This window comes from Rhinichthys klamathensis, unplaced genomic scaffold, assembly GCF_029890125.1.
Source record: "Rhinichthys klamathensis goyatoka isolate OS25496 unplaced genomic scaffold, OSU_Roscu_1.1 h1tg000557l_1, whole genome shotgun sequence".
NCBI lineage: Eukaryota > Metazoa > Chordata > Actinopteri > Cypriniformes > Leuciscidae > Rhinichthys > Rhinichthys klamathensis.
Genome location: NW_026607025.1, coordinates 2,135,896 through 2,160,127, shown reverse-complemented (window position 1 = coordinate 2,160,127; position 24,232 = coordinate 2,135,896). Strand labels below are relative to the sequence as shown.

General features: G+C 37.1%; 2 protein-coding genes across 2 annotated transcripts; one reads left to right on the top strand and one right to left on the bottom strand.

Moving 5' to 3' along the window:
- Positions 1 to 853: 853 nt before the first annotated feature.
- On the bottom strand, positions 854 to 5,224 carry skic8 (SKI8 subunit of superkiller complex). The gene is made up of 10 exons (XM_056239270.1): positions 4,874 to 5,224; positions 4,735 to 4,762; positions 4,513 to 4,618; positions 4,255 to 4,427; positions 3,651 to 3,799; positions 2,544 to 2,637; positions 1,798 to 1,891; positions 1,617 to 1,709; positions 1,450 to 1,528; positions 854 to 1,071 (listed from the first exon to the last, which is right to left on the bottom strand). The coding sequence occupies exons 1-10, from the start codon at positions 4,883 to 4,885 to the stop codon at positions 982 to 984; spliced, it is 918 nt and encodes a 305-aa protein (XP_056095245.1). The 5' UTR covers positions 4,886 to 5,224; the 3' UTR covers positions 854 to 981.
- Positions 5,225 to 9,850: 4,626 nt separating this feature from the next.
- crabp1a (cellular retinoic acid binding protein 1a) lies at positions 9,851 to 20,516 on the top strand. The gene is given in 6 exon segments (XM_056239280.1): positions 9,851 to 10,063; positions 11,759 to 11,832; positions 11,834 to 11,911; positions 11,913 to 11,939; positions 17,982 to 18,095; positions 20,235 to 20,516. Coding segments are annotated over 6 exon segments (417 nt in total). The 5' UTR covers positions 9,851 to 9,990; the 3' UTR covers positions 20,286 to 20,516.
- Positions 20,517 to 24,232: the final 3,716 nt, after the last annotated feature.

The window sequence follows — 24,232 nt, the reverse complement described above, 5'->3', positions numbered from 1 at the left end:
GATTTGAACCGGGTTCCCGAAGACCTGACATTTGATTAACGTGTGAAAGTTTCTGACTGTACAAAGGTCATGAATATTTAATAAGGCAAGGCTTGACTAAAGGTTGCTGCAAGTTATTCATGGTTATGGAAATATCAGGGCAATTTTTTGTGAAATTCATGCCTGGAAATATTTATAGTAAATACAAATTTACTAATAATATAATAAATATCCCATTGGCTTTAAACTGCTCTTTGTGTGCATTCACTATACAATGATTGTTAAATTACAACAGGATAAATCATGCAAATTAATTTGTGAACCCAGGGTTAAATAGTGTGAAAATCCTTAGTTAGAAAGTATCATGTTCTACTGTATGACAATTCAACCTCATTTGGACTGTCATATTTTGTATTTTTCTTATACCTTGTCATTCACTTTCAGAACTGTGTTTTGGGGCCACAGTTTTTACAGTTGATATGTTTTATAAATAAGCTTCATATGCCATAGTAGATTGTTTCTAACTGAATCTGTCACAATCAGGTGTGAATTAAATGAACCGCACAAGAACGGAACCGTTTGGGATTTCTTTGCTAGTGTAAAGGCTCACAAACACTAAAGCATTTAAGGTCTCTGAATTGCTAATGGTGGTGCAGTAACATTTGGTGGCATGTAGAGGGCGTGAATTGATCAGAACAGCCATGTTTGCACTCAAGTCGTGAAAAACAGTTGGAAATATCAGGGAATTTTAACATTTGATTTGATTTTAGTCATAAATTAAGAAATTAAACTATAATGATTATCATACTTCCTAGTAAAAATGTCATCTGTCAAAATGAATGTGTGAATCCTGAACAAGCGAGACAGCGACAAGTTTTTAGAAAAAAAAAAAAACATTTAATTGTATCACCATATATAGATGTTGACATTGCAATGAAACTATGAAATAAAAAATCATTTGCATGCATGTTGTGGTCTTGAGTGGGTGTGGCTATCAGAGCTTCACTTCGGACAGTCGTAAATGTGAATGGCTCTGTCATCACCGGCAGAGACGATTTTGGAGCCCGTGGGGTTGTATTTCACACTCCAAACCTGCACACACACACATTATCATTGAAAATTTTCAGCATCATTACTCCAGTCGTTAGTGTCACATGATCCTTCAGAAATCATTCTAATATGTTGATTTGCTGTTCAAGAAACATTTCTTATTATCAGTGCTGATTAATATTTTGTGGAAACTTTTTTTTTCACGATTCTTTGATGAAAAGAAAGTTCAAAAGAACTTTTTATTTCAAATGTATTTATTTATTTCAAAAAGTACTCTTTTGTAATATTTTAAATGCCACTTTTGATCTAATTTTTATGCACCTTGTTGAATAAAAGTACTAATTTCTTAAAAAAGAAAAGTTTTATCTTACTGAACCCAAACGTTTGAACGGTAGTGTAAATGAATGTAACGTCACTCACCTGGTCCTGATGATCAAAGAACGTGTTCACACATGATCTGCTGCTTGTGTCCCACACCTTCACACTCTTATCAGACGAACTACAAAAGCAACAAATAAGAGTTCAGAAACACACAAACTACATTTTGATTCCTAGTTTCCCTTCATTTGAGGTGCATCAGCTCTTGCCTGGACACAAAGTGCGTATCGTCGGGTGAAAAGGCCACGTTCAGCACCCAGGACCCGTGACCGCTGAGTGTCCCTGCCAGGTTAGCGTGTTGCCTGTAAGACACACAAACAACAAGAACGTGAGACTCAGATGCGCTTGGAGGTGAAAGAAACGCATAAATCAGCTTGAATCCAAACGTACACGTCATAAATCTTGATGTAGCCATCGTCTGATGCGGTTACCAGCAGCTGAGAGTCTGGAGAAAAGGTCAGAGACCTGATAGGCATCGCATGACCTGGAAAAAGAGCACATCTTATTTTCATCCCACTTATTGGCTACTGTACCTTAAGACTTCTGTATGTAAACTGTGTGGTATAATCAGTAATGAAGCAGTACAATACACACTTCTGGTCACATGTTTAAAATAATTAAGATGATTGATTAGAACGATTTCTGAAGGATCATGTGACACTGAAGACTGGAGTAATGATGCGGAAAATACAGCTTTGATCACAGGAATAAATTAAGTTTTAAAGCATTTTAAAACAGAAAAATGTAATTTAATATTTTCATATTTTTACTGTATCAAATAAATGCAGCCTTGGTTAGCAGAAGAAACTTCTTTCACAAACATTAAAATGTCTCAATTATTCCAAAAACTGAAGCACATCTAACATTCAACATTATTTCCAGTTGTACTTTTTGGAGCAAATGAAAGGGACGAGTGAGCGATGGAGCGATGCAGGAAGACGAAGAGGAAAAACGGAGTCGCGCAGTGACAGGAGCCGAAGTTTACGGCCCTTGAGGGACGGCCAGAGACGCAAACAGGTTTTTCCATCGCATTCACGTAACCCATAATCACTCTAAATGCATCTAGCAGACCAACGGACACTGCTTTAATAGAGGAAACTAAAGACAGCTTGAATCATGTGGGAGACGATTTTCACCTTCCAGCGTGTGCAGGAGTTTCCCAGTCGCAATATCAAATATATTAATGATTCCGTCTATTGCACCGCTGGCTAAGTGCTTTCCGTCTGGACTCTAGAGAGAGAGGGGGAGAGAGAGAGAGAGAGAGAGAGAGAGAGAGAGAGAAAGAGAGAGAGAGAGAGAGAGAGAGAGAGAGAAAGAGAGAGAGAGAGAGAGAGAGAGATTAGGGCCTGGAAAATCAGTATATTTTTTGGAAAATCAGCATTTTATATTAACTTTAACGTGCAATGTGAATGAAATTTGGACTGTGTAATTGTGAAATCAGTTCCTTTTTGAACAGAACACCAAAGTAAACTGTTACTTGTTTCCCACAATCTTTGACTTATACATTATTTCCATGATTGTTTTCATTACTTCTATCATGGTTTGTGATTACTGGAAAATAATAGCAATTACACTCAATAATCTGAGTATAACAAAAACATGCATGTTTAATATGTTCGACATGGATTTTAGACTGTTTTAATTTGACTTGAATATGAATTTTTAAGTCATTAAAAATCTCAACAAGACAGGAAATTAAACGTTCTAAATAAAAGTCTATGATCTTTTGTATGTTTGATGCATCAGTGCATGCATATTATTCTGAAGGAAAAAACAAACATATTTCAAAATAAAAAATGTGATAAATACACCTCCGTTCAAAAGTTTGGAGACAGCACGATTTTTTAATACTTTTATTTGGCAGGGATGCATTAACTTATTTATAAGTGACAGTAAAGAAATTTAAAATGTTTTCAACATTGATAATAATAAGGAATTTTCTTAAGCAGCAAATCAGCATATTAGAGTAATTATGCTGAAAATTCAGCTTTGACATCACAGAAATAAAAATACATTTTGAAATATATTCAAATAGAAAAGAGTTATTTTAAATTGTAATAATATTTCACAATATCACTGTTTTTACTGTATTTTTGATCAAATGATTGTGGCCGAACACTACTGTGCACTGAATATTCTATTTTTTTGTTTCACAGAAATAAAACATTAGTGTCATTGACTTTAAATGCTATCAGATTATCGTTACCCATGCAGAATCATTTCAGACACTCAAAGATTCTTACATAGGCGATGCTCAGAATGAATTTCCCTCTGGTGTCCAGCGAGTACTCCTTTTTCCCGCTTTCCACGCCGAAGATGTTGACCTTCCCTAGATGGCTGCCAGTGGCGATGTATTTGGAGTCAGGAGAAAAGGCGACCGCCCAGGCGTCAACTGCAGACGGGAAAGAAAGAGTTCGTCACACCAGTGTTATTATATACTATTATAATTTTTTGTATTTTCTGTGTTCATTTTAATTTTAAAGTTTAAAAAAATTGTTGTGTATGTAATTTTCTTGTTTCTTTAAGTGCCTCTATTATGCTTTTTTTTTAAATATTGCCTTTCAGGTAGAGTAAAATAAAGCTGTTTGTGAATGTAAAATGTCCGCTAAGTTTAAAAAATGTATGTGAGCGACAAATAAAGTTATTGTCTCGTCTCCTCAAAAGAAATAATCGATTCTGAACTGCCGAAACGAGTCGTGAGTAATTCCAGTCTCACAGTTTGCATAATGCCAGCCTGGTCTTCATTGGCTGTCCTGCGAACAACGTCTAATTTGACCCTCAAACACTGTAGTTGTAGCTGAGACTGGAAGAGTTTGGATTGTGTTGTCGAAGTGACGAGAAGCTCACCTGGACCCGCGTCCATGGACTTGATCTGTTTACCAGTCTCCAGGTCCCAGAGTCGAATGTGAGCGTCAAGAGAGGTGGAGGCGGCAATTGCTCCGTTCTGACTGATGTCCACCGACACCACGCCCAGCTGGTGACCCTCCAGCGTCCACTGGAGCTCCAGCTTTTCGTCCGACCTGCGAACCATCAGAAAAAGTGCCGTATGTTCAGAAACAAAGAAGAAATGTTGACACTTCAGTTGCACTTTGTTCATTGATTTACCATTTCCACACTTTTACCAGGTCGTCCAAAGATCCGGTCACGATGGTTTCTGACCCGTCCTTCTCGCTGCGACCCCATGCCGCTGTCCAGATGGCATCTTCATGAGCTGCAGGGGCAAGAACACGGTGTGTATGATGCCCAAATATTCTGTCTAGGAAGACGGCTCACTAGATTTGAGCTGTAACTCAGAACACAAAACTCCATGTGTGTGTGTGGACTCACCATGCTCCTGCTTGAATAGTATACTGTACTAAAAACAGAACATTTCACATATTTATATCACATACAATCATTATTCTGATTATCATACTATAAATAAGACTGATAAAACATGTGTGTAAATATTCCGAGCTTAACTCACCTGTGTGCTCATAGTCTTCGTTTCAAAACCTATTAGTGGTGGAAAAGAGCTCCTGTGAGTTTATAAGCGCGTGTGTGATCCGTTTTATGAGTTATTCTGAGTTTACAAACTCACTTCATACACAGATGCTAGCGTATCTTAGCTTATGACTAAATAAACTGCTTCTGTAAGCGTTCGGCGTGTCCTGGAGAGGTATTAGTGCGTCCGCAATAAAGTCAGACAATCCTTTAGATTTGTTACATACATCAGAAGAAGAATTAAAGCGCCTTGTTAACAATAATAAACGCCCGCACTGATACTGACTAGAGAGCCGCCATGACACCTGCGCGCAAAGCACCATGGGAACACGCGCCTGACTCCGCCCTCTCTGTGCCGTTTCAAGTCATGTCGGAAATATGAAATATCGTACTTGAACGCCACCACAAAGTCGTAAATACCCTCTATGTAAATTGCAATTGGACGCTCGGGATTTTCTGTAAGCCCCGATCTGTACGAGTTGGGCATGGGGCGTATCACTGAAAAACATGACGGAATACCACAATACTTACAGGTAATTTAGCAGTGACATTGTCAGGCTTTTTAATAAACAAAATAAGCCAATAAGTCTGCACAAACCGTTGTTTAGTTATTTAATTTAACAATACGATGAAAATTTAAATTCTTTAGATCAAAAACTAATACTATAATATTATTAATAGCTTCAGTACAAATAACAGATGGGAGTAATACAATAATAGTACCAATATTTAAAATAAAAATAAAATAATGTAATAATAAATGAATCTGTTATTTATAAACAAATCAATCTAACTATACTAAATATATACAATATTATCAAAGCAGCAATAAAAAAAACATGTACCAGTGATAGTAATAAAATAATAGTATACCAATATTTAAAAGAATATATATATAAATATATATATATATATATATAATAAAAATTCATTTATTTAAAATAAAAAAACAAAAAAATAAAAAAAAGTATTTCAAATAAATAATAAAATTAATCATAATAATAAGACAATAAATGTATTTATTATTTATAATAATTTTAAATCTGAATATAAAAACATGTATAACAATTATTTTATTTGCATGGCTAATAACTATAAGTAAAACTGTATAGGCAATCTCTCTGTCGGATTGACCTCTTTTATAGTTTTATTCGGTTTCTGATGACAAATGCATATTTGTTCTGTTTTCATGCAACTCAAAAGCCATTCGTTCTGCTGCTACTGTCTCGAGGCACTAAAAGTGAGTCACAAAAGAAAAGCAGAAGACATTTAGACAGACTAACTCAGACGAGACTTCACTGCAACATGTGATTACAGAGCAGTCGAATCGAAGAGCTCTCCTCTGTGTCTGAGAGTTAGACAGAAGGAAGTCCATATGCGGTGTGGGATTTTAGCCCTTTTATGTCTGGAGCAGTGAGAGTTTCTCAGCTGATGCCCTTTGAGATGCAATGTGCCTCACAGAGGGAATTCAGCATCGACTGACCTAGATCTGACTGTGCAAGCGAGAGAGAGAGAGAGGAAGAATGTGCTGCTTTATGGCTTTGATGAATGAAATATGGTCTATTTTATGGCTCCTAACTGCTTATACAAGACTGCAGCACTTGAAAAAAAAAAAAAAGACTTTCCGTAACATTCCCATGATGTTTAGGATTATTTATTACTGATTTGAATGGCTATAAGAGGCTGATTGTATATTGTCACATTCCAGCATGACAAGAACTACCCTGGCCCCCCTTACAAAAGACTACTGTACCACGGTACACAGTGATAGACTCACTATATCATGTTACTGTTTGATTACCATATTGATATACCATGGTGTATACATAGTTGCCCAAGGTACTTATGTAGGGTACAACAACGGGGATAAGAAACATGTGCTTTACACTATACTTTACACTTTACTTTATATACGTTTGTATTGAACATTGATGGAGCAACCGAGTTTTAATAAAAATAAATCATAAAAGTAGGGGGGGTTTTTTTGTTAAAAAATCGTATAAACGCATGAGGTGGCAAGCCAGCATGCATGGGGCACACATTATTTATACAAATACTTTAAGTACAGTTATGTTTTTAATAATGTCTAAGTTCAAAACAATCGTTTTTGGCAAAGTTTGTACTAATTTCTGTTTATTTTGATAAATAAAATAATTAATTTTTGTTCAATAAAAATTCAGTATTAATATTACTGTAATATTGGTGTTTGTCTTGTTGCAGGGGAGATTGTACATTTTAATGGACTATTTGTCTTAATGGAGGCTTTAATATAATATATGCAAGTAATTTAAATCAATGTTTCATATCCAAACTTTTTTTTTTTTCATTTTGTTGAGTAGCTGTGTAATAATGTAAATAATGTAAAGTTGAGGGCATCAAAACCCAGCATAATTTCGAAAATATTAGGCATACTTGACCTCAACCACAAAACATTTTAGTCAAAATAAAATTGAGTTTTACTTTAGAGCTCCATTAAATCCTCAAACTCAATCATCTGCTTTCCATTTGTATGGTGGTTAATGTGGGTCTGTTGCTTTTAGTGGTCTAACTCAGTAAATACAGTCAAGTGAAATTATCATCAGTGTTTAGCTGTAATTAGTGCTTAATCTCATCATGTTTTTGTGTTTGCTCAAACCAGTGCATTTTCTCAGCAGTTCTGTTTCTCAAGATGAAATGAGACGAAGAAACTGTTGGTCTCGAGATGCATTGTACTAAGAAAGCATTTAATGTGCCTTCTGGAAAGCAGTTAGCGTTGAAGAGGTTGTGGAGTTCATTTGTGTCCATCTTGGAGAAGAAAAGCTCAGCGTGCGGCGTCAGAACGAGCTCTCGAAGCTTCTCAGACTGAAGCTGAAAAATGACTGCTCCTGGTTTCTCATGGCTTAATACACTGAAATAAACTTCACCAGAGGGAGAAATGAGTGAGGAAGCCTTTTCACGGCCACTGGAGTGTTTATATGTGGGAACTGAGTTTTCATTCAAGGACTTTTGAGGGCAGGAAACGGTAGAATTGAAATATAAAGACCTTCATGCTGGACAAAGCACAAAGCTTGTGACCAAACCTAATTAAGAAGACCTTGTACAGACAGTATTTTGTCATCATGAAGGACTGTAGCTGCAAGTCCGGCAGACATAATGAGATGCATGGCGTCCAGGAATTGGTCTAATTTTGCTGCTCTGTCAAATGCTTTCTGAAATACTTGATTCTGATTGGTCAACCGCAGCATTCTGTGATCAAATAGTTTTTGCATAATGACCGCAGTGCTAGTTTCATGTTTCTCCTATAGCAAAAGTTATTGTTTTGTACATTGTAATGTTTTTTTTTTATAATATATAATAATAATAATATATTTTTGTAATATATTTGTCTTTGTGTAGTAATATGCTACTAAAATATAAAATTATTTAAAACTCAAACATCTTTTTAAAATTTGTTGAGTAGAACATAAGATAATGTAAAGTTAGCCGGTCGCGTTAATCGCAAATTAAACCACCTTTAAATATTGACTGACATTTGAGTCACGTATCAAAACCCGGCATAATTTCTCAAATATTAGGGATGACTTCAACCTCAAAACATTTAGTTAATGTCTTCTACTATCACTCCATGCTCTTGTTCTTCTTATATGATAAAACAATTAAAACTCAAATTAATATTTTGTGTAAAAAAAAAACACTCAAAAAATGCAATTACAATTTTACAATTATACCATTTTAGCATATATTTTTATGTGTGGGAAGCTTTATCTGATGTAGATGATACCCCCAATAATATTTTTTTTCTAATCTAAAATTTATAAATAGAATACTGAAAATTTCAAATTTCAAATTTATATATATATATATGTGTGTGTGTGTGTGTGTGTGTGTATTTATTTGCTACTAAATGTCTCAAGCAAAAAGATCGTAAAGCTGCAAAAAATTATTTATTTTTTTTCCAGTAAAAATACCTAAAAATTTCGGCCAGAGTTTTAGGTGGACTAAACGATTGGAGAAGTCCAGCATTCGTCACCAGAGAAATTATTTTTGTTTTTGTTTTTTGCTAGCTCAAAAAAAAAGAAAAAAAGAAAAATGCTTGGATGAATCGTTCACAATAAGATCAATAAGATACATTTCGAAAATAGATAGAATTTCCACTTCATGCCAACTTTAAATTCATTGCACTGGCAGAATGTTCCACTTTTTTTTTTTATAAATCAAGTGAATAAATCTACAAGTGCTGTAAGACAAAATACCCCTTATTTTGTAAATAACCTTAATATAAAGATACATATCTAAAATCAATATTGCTTCTTAAGAAAATTTAACTTGTTTTAAGGTATTTTAACTGGAAAAAGGCAAAAATACTCACAAAGCATATGAAGCCAAACTTTGGCATAATATCACCTGGCTCATGCAGACGGACTGATACAAATCTGAAGTTGCATTGCAGTGGGACAACCTTGTGATTTTCCCGAGTGAAACCTGTCACCTGTGTGGAGGCGCTTCTACACAAACACAAGTGTTAAAAATCACAGCTTGAGTGTGTCACGGATCACTGGACACATCAGGACGGGAATACAGTGATGCATCCCGTACCGAAATTGACAGACACACCCACAACACGGAGTGATTTACTGCTGAGGGAAGAGAAGGAGGAATTAGTGGATGGTTTTGTGGCCGATGCTGGAACAGGTTTGCTTGATGCTGCAGTCTGAATGGTGAGACAGCAGCTCTGCCAGTGGGGCGGGAGAGAGAGAGAGAGAGAGAGAGAGAGAGAGAGAGAGAGAGAGAGAGAGAGAGAGAGAGAGAGAGAGAGAGAGATGAGAGAGAGAGAGAGAGAGAGAGAAGGAGAAGAGATAGAGAGAGAGAGAGAGAGAGAGAGAGAGAGAAGGAGAAAGAGAGAGAGAGAGAGAGAGAGAGAGAGAGAGAGAGAGAGAGAGAGAGAGAGAGAGAGAGAGAGAGAGAGAGAGAGGGAGACAGTTGAGGCGAGAGGGGAGGGACAGGGGTGAGTGAGAACATAAGACAGAAAGGCAACGGACGATCACAAAGAGAGTAGAAAAGGAGAATAAGTGTAGCGAGGGACCAGAGGAGAAGACAGAGCAGGACAATCTGAAGCTCAAAATGCCTCCCAACTTCGCCGGCACCTGGAAAATGAAGAGCAGTGAGAATTTCGATGAACTTCTGAAAGCTCTTGGTAATATTACATTTCATCTGTTTAGCTGAGCATCATATCGGCTTGTCATCTCACCTGCAGGCGTTCACACGTCAGAACATCTCGGAGAGGACGGAGAGATGTTTCAGGCTAGGTTCAGCTCTCGAGGAGATGTTATCATACACTAGAATGCGAGAGGGCTGATTATTCACATTTATCACGATGGGCGAGGTGGTTAAAGTGGGTCACGTGCTTGTTAAAGTTAACTGAGGGCTTTGTGTTTGGTATGTTCACTTCAGGGGTTTGTTTCACTGTAAGACAGGAAGGTCTCAGAATGGTTTGGAAAGAAACATCAGGCAGTCTTGAGCAAAACTCTGGGTGTGACAGAGACAAATGTGACATTTATGCATTTGGCAGATGCTTTGAGGAATGTATTATGTGTGTGTTCCCTTGGGATCAAACCCATTGTGGTGGCGTTGCGAGCACTTAGTTGAGCTACAGGGACAATTTTATTGCTTTTTCAAAGCTCAGAACATTGAAGAATGAACTTTGTCTCAAAAGTGTAACGATTTTATTATTATAATATTTATTAATATGTTGAATTAGCTTTTTTTATATTTGTATTTTTTTGTATTTCTATGTAGCTTTTAATTGCAGTTTGAGTATTTTTTTTTTTAGTATTTCAACTTAATTTCAGTTAGTTTCCAAGGCAATATTTAAATTTTTTGAATTTATAATTAATTTATATATTTATATAATAATTTTAACATATAAAATATTTATATTATATATTATTTCAGCTTTATTTCATTTAACAAAAAGGATATTAATGGTTTTTGTTTCAGTTAGCAATAGAACACTGTCTCAAAAAATAGTCACAAATAAAAAAATCATTCACATAGAGTAAAAGTATCGAATTTTTTTTTTTTAAAACGCAGCTCAGATCATTTGGTCTTATTGAGATCACTGACTTTTGATTGCAGACTTTGCTAACATGAGAAAAATGCATGATTGATTTTCTTAAGCAAAAACTAACCTTTTTCTTCCTAGAAGAGCAAATGCAGTCTATGAAATAAAGAGTCTTCTTACCAATTCGCAGGTTTAAAATAGGCCGTATTGAGCCGTCACACTATTTTATGAGAAGGTGCATGGATTTGAAGCTGCATACCAGTGTTTTTTGGTTGCAAACTGCTGTTAATGTGATAAAATCCCACAGATATTGCTGGTTTTAAACCTGAATCTCTCTGAGGTGGGTACCAGGATGAGCTGAGGAACACCCAGAACGAGAAACTACATTTTCAGAAGTCATTCACCCACTCACGTCTTTCTGTAACAACCGTGCTATGGTCCAAACCAGAGCAAAAACTATTCAAACACTCCCACAATTCCTCAGATTCATCCTGAGGGATCCTCATGGCAGAGAACTGAAACTGAGGACATTATAATTTAAGAGAACAGCAAGCCTGGAATTATGTTAAATTAGAATCAAGGTTAAAACAACAGAAGCTTTTCTAAGTATTTCTGCTTCGAAATAAAAAAAAGAAAGATTTCTCATTCCTTCCAACTTTACAATTTGTATATTTTTACGCATTGCACTAAGAGTATGTACTTAACCAGTGATGGGAAAGTACATTTTATACATGTAAGACTGTGTTAGTCTACACTCTCCATCAAACAAATAGCGTATTGATGTAACTTTGTTGTGTATTGTTTATAATTGCATGTTCATATATTTAGGTGTGAATGCTATGCTCCGGAAAGTGGCCGGTGCGGCTGCAGCCAAACCTCACGTGGAGATCCGACAGGACGGAAGAGCAGTTCTACATCAAGACCTCCACCTCCGTGCGCACCACTGAAATCAGCTTCCGCATCGGAGAGGAGTTTGACGAGGGAGACGGTGGACGGCAGGAAATGCAAGGTGAGTGACATCACCGGCGTGTGCGGATTGAGGAACGAGACACGGACCTGCTGAGCTTCACAACGGCCAGTTAAGCCCCTAAAGCCACCCAGAGGCCGGGGGACACATAAACAGCCGTTCATGCGATAACTGTAGGATAGGATTACAGGTGGGAGAAGAAAGCTCAACAGTAGAGAGAAGTAAAAATGAAATGCAGCTGAAAATCTCCATTGGAAAATTAGCGTCAAGGAGCAGCCAATTTGAATTTTGATGAACATGAGTTTGAGTTAGGCTTGCATCATTTTCTGATCCTATATCTATCTATCTATCTATCTATCTATCTATCTATCTATCTATCTATCTAATCTATCTATCTATCTATCTATCTATCTATCTATCTATCTATCTATCTATCTATCCTGTATTTATCCTTAATCTATCTATCTATCTATCTATCTATCTATCTATCTATCTATCTATCTATCTATCTATCTATAAATCTAGTATCTATCTATCTATCTATCTATCTATCTATCTATCTATCTATCTATCTATCTATCTATCTATCCTGTATGTGTCTGTCTGTCTGTTTATATAAACAACATATTTACACAATTGTATTAATAAATAAATGTACATATAACTGTTATGCATATTAAATTTGTAATTTCTATATTCGTTTTTTTAGTCCATATTGATTTTTTAGCCAGTTTTTTTTTTTTTTTTTTTACTTGTTTACATGTATTTGTAAACTTTATTATAATTTACAAATTTGACAACTACGTTTTCGGCTGTTTTATGGTGCGAAAAAAACGTAATGAACGTCCCTTATTGACATAATTAAGCAAACTTAACCTTCTCGTTTTTTCTCATCTGCTTAAAATCCAATGTTGCAACATTGTGATTCCCCTCAAAGTTTAGTCCAAGGCGTTAAATTCTTCAGTGCAGAATTTTCTGAAATGGCTATAGAGAAAATGAATGACTAATAAACACTTCTGAGAAACAAATCTACCACCGTGGAGCTCAGCGAGCACCTAAATGCTGGTAACGGACACCGCTGTTTTCCAGATAACTCCTCTGGACATCTCGGACTCTGATTTCAGACGATACGCGCGCAGACACGTTTATGTAGATTTACATTAGTTCACCTCGCATCCATCAGGACAAATTAGCCACTAATGTGAGCATCAATTTCCTCAGCATGAGTTTGTCCATCTACTCTAATTTCCCTTCAGATGAATCTTAATGCCTCTATATCGTCTTAATCATGTTTTGAGACGTTTCGCAGAGGTGCAGTTTTAATTCCACCCTGTTACCCGAACAGATCAACAAAAAAGCCATTCAACACAATAACATTTAAAACCTCGTCCATAAAAATGAGAAGCGAAACCCTTATATTTGATTCCACTGACCTTAATAATATCGTCTCACCGAGCAAAATGATGGCATCATCAAACTGTGAGAAATCTAAACCTGATGGTTTCAGACTGCAAAGCTCAGCAGAGAGTGAGTTTCAACAATGTTTTTGTACATGACAGTATAGAGTAAAACTCAAAATGATTCAAGGGCAAATCCGATGTAAAAATGTCACATTACGAGCCACTCAGCATTTTTGGGCATTACAGTCACAAATGTAATTCCCAGAAATTCAGTCGTATCGAGACACAGCCTCCAATTTTAAGTTCGTCAGTCTTAAAAAGAACAATATTGAATCAAAGGATGTGGAATAATCAGAATTATTGATTCCCAAGCAATTCAGTCTTAACTTTGAGAATCCTGTCATGGTGATTGCTTTGTTGTTAGAGAGATGTAGCGAAAAGACGAGCGTATAGACAAGGATTTGACCTCATTTTGTTCTGGAACAGACAGCAGTGGGAGGGGGATTATTTGGGAGTCTTGCAGCCCCTGTGAGTCACGTAACTGTCTGTCTCAAGCATTATGTGAGCGGAGACATCTTAAAAGTGTGTGTTCTGTATTTATACATGCGTCTTTCCGACCTACCTATTATGGCGGCAAAATAGCTGAAAATGTCCCCAAAAATTGGGAGGGCTGGACCATCGTGGATGAAGCCCAGCATGAAAATAGCTTACACTCTTAAAAATAAAGGTTCTTTATTTGCACCTGTTTCCATGAAGAACATTTAACATTCATAGACCCTTTCAAATGCAAAAAAGGGTCTATAGATTTTTTCAAATGGTTATTTTAAGTAACTGGTTTCACTGAAAGGTTCTTTAAGAAACCCCAAATGGTCCTTCTATGGGATTGCTGCGAAAACAACCCTTTTGGAAACTGTATTTTTTTTCCGTCTTCAAACCACACTTGGGTCTTCAGTCGACAAAGTTTAAATCCTGTCTGGCGAGCGCGCTTCCCATAATGTTTACGCATTAGATCAGTAGACGGAGAGTATTGTCTTTTGTGGCTGTTTGAACGCATTCGACCACATGAGCGTTTACACTACGAAAGCAATCCGGTCGAATGCATGTTCGACTACATCTAAAAGTGGACAAGCTCAAAAATGTTTTATACTACATTTACACTTGTATATAGAGTAGTCCTCTTGTGACCCGATCGACCAAAACGCATTAATACCAGGTGTAAACAGGGCAATAATTATGACTATTAAAGTCTTAATTTCAACTTTTCATCTCATAACAACTAACAAGCCTTTTGATTGAATTATAGGCTATATTAATACCTTAAGTTACAATAGTTGGAACAGTGGTGCAACGTCCGAAATCAGGTACTGTCTGATTAGGTACTACAGTTGAATTATAAATTTTTTTGTGACTGTTAAAAAAGTACATTCTATAGAATATGGGAATGAAATATACTACATCCGCCATGTTGTTACTGTCATGTGACCTACCAGCATCAGTTGGGTCGCTTCACTTCTCCTCATAAATCCTCTCCCGTGGCATCATGGGATAGTAAAGTGTCCATCGAATGCACACTTCAGAATCTCGCCGGAAGTAGTAGATCAACCGGGTAGTTTCTGCCTACTGTGTTTTACAAATAATACTATGTATACTATACTATGAATACTAATACTATGAAATACTATGTATTCGGAAATACTAATCTTTTGGCATACTGTTTTTCGCACACTGTAGGGAAGTATCCGATATTGGATGCAGCATGGGTCTCATTCCCGACACACACACACACACACACACAAATTTGTCTATAAAATGTGCATATATTTAAATTCAAGAAGCTCAAATTTAAAAATTTAGGTAACACTTTATTTTAAAGTGACGTACTTAAATGTTACTACATGTAACTGTAAATTATGATTAATTGTAAGTAACTAACGTTAACCCTAAACCAAACCCTAACTGTAACTATAGGCTACATGTACTTAATAAATATTACTCAGTTCTTATTTGAGTAAGTACAATGCAACTATGTCACCTTAAAAGAAGTGTAACCAAAATTGATTTTACATTCATTAAAATTAAGAACCAAATAAAACCACACATATGCAAAGCTGCATGCATTTAGTCATTTTTATCTAGCCTATAACGAACATTAAAAATGTTGCCTTAGCTAAAATAAGTTTTATATATTTTATTTTACTTAAGTAAATGTTTGTTTTGTTTCAAGTAATTACCATGTTTTTAATGGCTTTTAACGAGAGAAAAAACGTAATATCCGAAACGCGGCGATCGTAGGTATTCTCACGCGATATCAAACAGTCTGCTGTGTTTTATAGCTGTTTTTGAAAACGGCGCATAGCTTATTCACAGCAGCGCCATTTTTATTTTATTTTTTTATTTTACGGAATTAAAAGCGAGGCTGTGAGGGATAAACATAATGTTACGTCTCCTCGGTTGGTTCAGAGTTGGTTGTACCTTTATTTGTGTTTTTAGGATTTGTTCCGCTGACGAAACGAGAAAAATCTTTCCAAGAAATTTCATTAGACAAAAAGCTTCCGACAATATGAGCGTTGGAAAATTATTAGTGATCTAGGAGCTTTATCGCTTTCATAGTCTAACGTTACCTGTCATGGCGCTGCTCTGAATATCTAGACAGTAAAAGAAATATGAATTTTTGAATATGGTAGCCTATATATTTTTGCTACTAAATCACGCGTGAGAGAGCACAAACTGTTGTACGGAACAGGGTAAGTACACATTTATGTGCGTAACGTTACAAGCCTGTTGTAAAACTGGCGGGAATTTTGTGTGACAACATTTTCTGCCCACATAAATAGGCTACGCACATTATGCAAAACAATGAGTAAAAACTGGCCAATAATCGTTTATTGTCATAATAAATTAGAATTATTGAACCCTGGAGTCTTTTATCATATTGCTATTGACGCCATTTTTATCAAATAAGACATTTAAGCATTACCTCAGTAGTCTTGTTGTCGTTGAGGCCGAAGTAACCCAGCCGTTCTTCAGGCCGGTTGCTATAGCGACAGACCGTTCACCTGCCACAGGGCAGAGGCTGAGAGACGGAGAGAAAACATGGGTGGCCAAGCTAATCGTCTCCTGGAACTTTTGGTTTTTGTGTGGAGAGACTATTCAACTGTTATTTTCCTTAATTTTAACTTACATATTTTCTTTATTTTTACTTTGCTATTTTATTGTTTAGATCCTATATTTAGCATGCGTGCTTTGGCTATACAACTGCACAGTTATTTGTAATTCCAATAAAGCACATTCAACTGAGAGAGAGAGGGAAAGGGATGATGGGATATTTAATTTAGTTTGTGTTGTGCTTGATTGTGCTCTGATTCATTTCAGTGGAGGGATTTTATGATTTATTTGCCTAGATTTACATTTACACATTTGGCAGATGCTCATCCAAAGCCACATGCAGTGCATTCAAAAGCTACATTTGATCAGCATGTGCATTTCCATGGAATTACACCCGTGATTTTGGTGTTGCAAGTAGTTTTCGCCTCTGAATGAAAAATAAAAAAGGTAATTGCAACTTTTTATCTCACAATTCTGTCTTTTTTTCTCACTATTTCGGTCGAATTGTGATATAAACTAGCAATTGCGAGGAAAAAATGTCAGAATTGTGAGATAAAAAGTCACAATTATCTTTTAAATAGTTTTATTCCGTGGCGGAAACAAGCTATTTGTATTCAGCTCAAAGTTGAGCTAAATACAAATAAAATTGCAAGAGGTTGGAAAAACGTCTCTTTTTCCACACTGAAATTTCCTCCTCACCACATCCCAAAGTCACCACAGCCAGCATATAGACGATGAAAGTGTCATATATACTGCCCCAAACATTCAGATTAGTCTCTATCACTATGGGGTTTTCAGTGCCACATTATTCAACTTTTACTTCGGTTAAACATTTCATTAAACAGCAGTGGATTTCTTCCTTGTGCTTTACTCTACATCCTGGTTAATCCCTGTAAGAGATATGGGGGTCTTTGGTATTATATATTGTAACCGAAGATGTGTGTGTGTGAAGACATATAAAGTCTTTGGTAGCTATTATAGATTGTAACCGAAGATGTGTGTGTGTGTGTGTGTTGTGTGTGTAGACATATAAAGTCTTTGGTATTATAGATTGTAACCAAAGATGTGTGTGTGTCCCTGCTGTCAGAGTTTTTGTTAGTCTCGGCCAGATGAATGAGTGTGTCAGGACGCTGTACACTGTCTCATTTTAAAGGGATTTTAGATCAAGCTGCATAAATTAGTTTAAAGACAGTGCCTGAGAGAGAGAGAGAGAGAGAGAGAGAGAGAGAGAGAGAGAGAGAGAGAGAGAGAGAGAGAGAGAGAGAGAGAGAGAGAGAGAGAGAGATGCGCACAGATGCGGTTTTGCTGCAGTTCTCTGACACTTTTCATTTATCTGTGGCCCTTCATACACACACCCAAATCTCAATGACAAAAATGTATGTCCGATTCACAAATCATTCTTTTGAGTCAAATCAATGAATCGGTTGATATGATTCCCCAAATCAGTGTGAATGATTCCTTCAGGAATCAATCTGTTTTCAAACTCATTGACTTAAGGATTTGATTGCAGCGGTTAGCTGGATGGATTATAAGTTAATATCAAATTTACAGATAATAACCATTTAATTTCGGTCTGCAGAGTGTGGCCTCATGGGAGACAGAGAATAAAATGTACTGCAAACAGACGCTGGTGGATCGAGACGGACCCGTTACATTCTGGAGTAGAGAGCTGCGCGGAGACGAACTGATCCTGGTGAGACACACAAACACACCATATCATCCCTGAACACGCTGTTGCTCTTCTATACACTTCTCCTTAAGGATCAGCTTTGCTACAGAGGAAAGGGACTATAATTTCTCACAGCTTTGTCTACTTTGTTGGACATAAAGGAAGACTGCAAAGGGAGAGATTGTTTCTGGTGTTCACTTCTCCAGACAGAAGGGGCTGGATAATGTTATGTTAATATGATTGAACAGAGTTCTTCGGAGAGCTCACTGACTGAGATCATATTTTATGACTTCAGACAGGAAACAGAGAGAGAGAGACAGAGAGAGAGAGAGAGAGAGAGAGAGAGAGAGAGAGAGAGAGAGAGAGAGAGAGAGAGAGAGAGAGAGAGAGAGAGAGAGAGAGAGAGAGAGATGGTGTGTGTGAGATGTTTAATGGAGCGAATCGATCAGGCTGTTTTCTCACTTCTGTCTCATGTGACACACACTCTGGGTGTCCTTTACAGAAAGTTTTGGCCATGCACCAAAGGGTTCAAGCTAGGGCCTAAAAAAAATTATTTTTTTCAAAGAATGGTAAAAAAAAAGGTGCTTCAGAAAATGCGGATTTTTTTATCTTAAGGGGTAAAACAAATTTTTACATGAGCGGTTTTATTTTCCATTCATTTTCTATGGAGTTTTCAAAAATTGGTAAAAATTATTTTATTTTCTAGCAATAAAAATGTAAAATATTTTTTTATTATTAAATAAACAAAATGTATAAATCAAAACATGACTGGAATAAACTTTTTTTTAAATATAATATATATATAAAAAAAAATTCGTATCATAATTGTGGTTGCAGGGTTGAATGGTTACGCTCGACAAATGCATTCAAAATACAATGTGTAAAAAAAATGATAAAAGTATTTTATTGTTTTACACTTGTCCCAGACTTTTAATCTCAAATGAAAAATAAATAAATAAAAAAATTATTATACATACATAATATTAATTAATATAAACTACTGTTCAAAGGTTTGGTGCCCGTAATTTTTTTTTAATTAAAAAAAAATTTATTCAGCATGGATACATTAAATTGATCAAAAGTGACAGTAAAGATATATTTATAATGTTACAAAAATATATGACAAATAATTCCTAAGAATCCGGGGGGGAAAAATGTATCACGGTTTCCACAAAAATATGAAGCAGCAAAATATATTCAAATAGAAAACATTTATTTTAAATTACAATTAGACTGTTTCACTGTATTTTTGATCAAATAAATGCAGCCTTGGTGAACATAAGAGACTTCTTTCAAAAACATTAAAATATCTTTAAAAGTATCTGACCTGAAACTTTTAAATGGTAGTGTTTAAAACTACGACCAATGACAAAGTGAAATGTCATGTTTATAAAATACTTGTTATAAAATAAGCCATTGCAAGACAAAAGGGCCTTGGCCATTTGATTCCAAAAATGTTTAAAATGTAATTTCCACCACATAATGCTTTTAAACGTGATACATAATGTGTGATGGGATGAAAATATTCATGACATTCAGAAAAGATTGGCTATGTCTCTCCCGCTTGGACATTATTGGAAGTCAAGTTCGAAAAACTTGCGAGAATGTGAAAAAAGTCTACTTTCTAAAAGTCCACAGGGCCGAAAGTGCTGACAGTTGAAGAAACACCCATATGATCCAAATTCAACAATAAAACAAGAGCGTCCTGAATGGGTTCCAGGACAGGCTTCTCCTGACGGCGGGCTGACCCCTGAGAGCGAGTGTCAGACGCTTATTCAAGCTGAACACAGGAATGTGAAGGACTGTCCAAAACAAATGCAGGTCTGACCCAAATCAGAACCGCTCGTTTTAAACCTGACAGTCAGGCCGCTTGACATTTCTCACGCCTTGGTAAGTGAATTCAGAGCTCGAAGTCTGCAGAACAACAATCTCAGAATGCAGCACTCATTGTCTTTGGCATTTCGCTGCGAATCTAGGACACATTTCCATAAGATATATACGTGCTTTGTTTAGCTTAGTCCAAAATAAAGCACAAAAGGGATTATGGACGCCTCTGATTGTCTTTATTTCATGAACACAACATAATGGAGGTTAACTGCAGGACGCTCCGCAAGCGCTTCAGATTAACAGGCAGATTTCTTTCTTCCTGTCTCTCATTCTCAGATCTTTGGGGCCGATGACGTGGTTTGCACGCGGATTTACGTACGAGAATGAGGCGGCGACGGCGACCGTGACAAATGAAACCAAGCATCCCCGCATCCCAAGAAACCAGAACCTTACATCGCATGTCAGGCAGTGAACATGTATCTGTGCAGTGCATTGTGGGATTTCATTTCTCAATCCATTACTTTAATCGTCATTCTGTTTGTTTCGCTCTCTTCGTCCATTTCTCGCACAGATATGTGTATTGCAAACAAAAACAGTAATAAAAATGGAACCAAACTCTTTCTGTGTCAACTAAGAATCTTTTTTTTTTTTAAACCATGTACTGGTGCTTTAAAGTAGCTAGAAACCAAAACACTGTTTTGAAGAACCTATCAAGATCTCCAAAAAGCCTTAAAGGGATACTCCACTTTTTTTGGAAATAGGCTCATTTTACAACTCCCCCAGAGTTAAACTGTTGAGTTTTACCGTTTTTGAATCCATTCAGCCGATCTCCGGTTCTGGCGGTACCACTTTTAGCATAGCTTAGCATACATCATTGGAGTGGACAAGACCATTAGCATTTCTAAAACAAAAAATGACCAAAGAGTTTCGATATTTTTCCTATTTAAAACTTGACTCTTCTGTAGTTACATCGTGCACTAAGACCGGCAGAAAATGTAAAGTTGCGATTTTCTAGGCTGATATGGCTAGGAACTATACTCTCATTCCTGCGTAATAATCAATCATTTTTACTGCCGTACCATGAGAGCAGCAGGCGTAATGATATGACGCAGCGCCTTAAAATAGGCTACCTTCTGTCAACACAACGGAACTATTTTCAGGCGCTGCGTCATATCATTACGCCTGCTGCACACTCATGGTACGGCAGTAAAGTTAATTTCTTGATTATTTACGCAGAGCATTTTGTTTTTAGAAATGCTAATGGTCTTGTCCACTTCAATGATGTATGCTAAGCTATGCTAAAAGTGGTACCGCCAGAACCGGAGATCGGCTGAATGGATTCAAAAACGGTAAAACTCAACATTTTAACTCTGGGGGAGTTGTAAAATGAGCCTATTTCCAAAAAAAGTGGAGTATCCCTTTAAGATCAACTCAAGAACCCTATATAGTGAAAACAGTCCTTAAAGAGAAGAGAATTCTTTGCTGAAGCATTATTTTCCCGAGTCTTCCGCAGAGAGACGGTGGTTTAGCTCATTAGACACAGATTGTGTCCTGCGGTCAGACTCCGGCGGGTGGCAGACACTGATAAACAGCAGACGGTTCCACTCTTTAAGGGACGTGATGCTGAACTGTGTGATCAGATTTAGCGGGTGTCATGCTCAGGGAAACCTATTATATGAATTTCCCAAAAACAGAACGGAAATCCAAATGCACAGACAAAGAGGTGGTTTTAAAACCCTAAATCCGGACAATGAGATGCTAAACACCCCGTCTACTCTGAGAGTGGGCGATGAAGCACAACAAAATTAGAATGCTACACGTTATGATCAACAAAGCTGTCTACACTGCAAGCAGACGATTCAACACAACGTGAAGGATCCCATAGTTCAAGTTTAAAGCTAGTGCGCTAGAGGACTTTCATAGATAGATGACAGAGACAGATAGTCAGATAGATACAGCAGACACACAGATAGACGACAGACAGACAGACAGATAGACAGACAGATAGAGACGACAGACAGATAGATAGACGACAGACAGATAGAGACAGCAGACAGACAGACAGATAGACAGACAGATAGATAGACGACACAGATAGACAACAAACAGACAGATAGAGACAGCAGACAGACAGACAGATGACAAACAGACAGATAGATAGACGACAGATAGACATACAGACAGACAGATAGATAGATAGATAGATAGATAGATAGATAGATAGATAGATAGACAGACAGACAGACAGACAGACAGATATAGCAGACACACAGATAGACGACAAACATGACAGACAGACAGATAGACAGACAGATACAGCAGACACACAGATAGACGACAAACAGACAGATAGATAGATGACAGACAGACAGATAGACAGACAGACAGACAGACAGACAGATAGACAGACAGATAGATAGACGACAGATAGACAGACAGATAGATGACACAGACAGATGACAGACAGATAGATACAGCAGACACACAGATAGCCGACAGACAGACAGACAGATAGATAGATAGATAGATAGATAGATAGATAGATAGATAGATAGATAGATAGATAGATAGATAGATAGATAGATAGATAGATAGATAGATAGATAAATTGATGACAGATAGACAGATAGATAGATAGACGACAGACAGACAGACAGATGGATAGATGGATAGATAGATAGATGGATGGATAGATGAATAGATGTAGAGAAGTTAAGTTAAAACTTTAAACCCGTTCAGCATGATTTAGGATCAGGCTGTGTGTGAGGACGAGTGTGTGTGGGAGAGATGGAGCTGTTTTGGCCCGTGGCTGCAGTTAGATCAAAGCTGATGGATGAGGCAATCACTGCGACGAGAAACACAGGATGGAGACTCTCTTCACGTCTTCCTCTCCGCATCACAGGAATAATGTCTCGCTCATCACAAACTGGGACAACAATACGAAACCAGACTCAAAGAGCGTCTCAGGCTGGCAGAGAAATGCCCAGGGGTTGAAAAGGGGTTTAGATGTAGTCAAAAAACAAACATCCTTTTCATTTACTATTTTTTTTATCTATCAAACAGCCTGTCGTGAGACTTTTATTCTGTCAACTCAACACACCTGCTCAGCCAATAAAAAACCCTCAATGTTCAGCCCAATTCCCGCCTTTAATATAAACATCTCAGGAAGTCGTGACTCTATTGTTGCAACTGTTCTCTGGCTTAGCTCGAAGTTGTGAATCACTGTCACCCACAAACAAACCCCAAGACACGAACAACAAAACATCAGGAGCGATTAGTCTCCCTGCCACAGGGCTGCCAGGAGCTCAAAGCTGCTCTTTTCAACACGCTTCCACAGAACCCAACAACACAAACCTCCCAAACCGGCAGTTTCTCCCCACACCGCCCTGATTTCTGACCCGCTACACCACGGAAGAATAGCTTGGCCCTACAATAAACGCAGTCAGAAAGCCCCGGGCCACCGCGCGAGTGTGCGCTGTAATGTTCATTGGTTCCGATGCTTCTCTCTGTGAAAGAGCTCATTGTTGGGAACGGTCAGCAGACAGGGGCTCTGAGAAACACTGAGTGCTCTATGAGCTCGGATAGGGGTTCCCTGCAGCCCCCCAGATCTTCCGAGGGGCCCAAAACGAGGCCAGTGCCGCTGTGAACAGAAACAATTAGAGCTCAGCTGTTGTTTGATGTGCATCTAAGGGAGTTAATGAGAAGATTTTACGCGTCCATTCAGCGTTTGATGCTCCGACTATGAAGAATGGGTTTTTTTCCAAATCCAGATTTGCATATCCATCCTAAATTACATGCGCGATTAGGATTAGGGGTTTACGGTTCGGATGCGCATGGCCCTGTTAGTCAATGACTCCATGTTGAAGGAAAATATTAATTAGTTGAAATAGTTAAAAATAATGAACATCCCAAATAATAGATTGGATATAGCATGCCATCTAGACAAAATTCTGTATTTTTTGGGCTAAAATAAACCATAAACCATCATCTGCTTGCCGTATAGGCTACACTAAAAAAAAATGTAAGCCTTTAAAAAAAAAAAGATTTACGCAATTTTGTTTATAGTAAAATTCCATCAAATAGAATTGAATAATCCTCACGTATTTTAATTGAATAATTGAATGATCCTTAATCGAGTTTAATTTTAGTTTTAGTTTGTTTCCTGGTAATAATTTTAATGCTTCAACAAACTTATTTCAGTTTAATTCCAAGGCAACATTTCAAATGTATATTAGCCTATATTTTTATTTAAATGAACAAAAATGCTTTTAATAGGTTTATTTTATATTTTTGAGTAGCCTACCCCTACCCAGAAAAGCGCTAGTTATATAGGC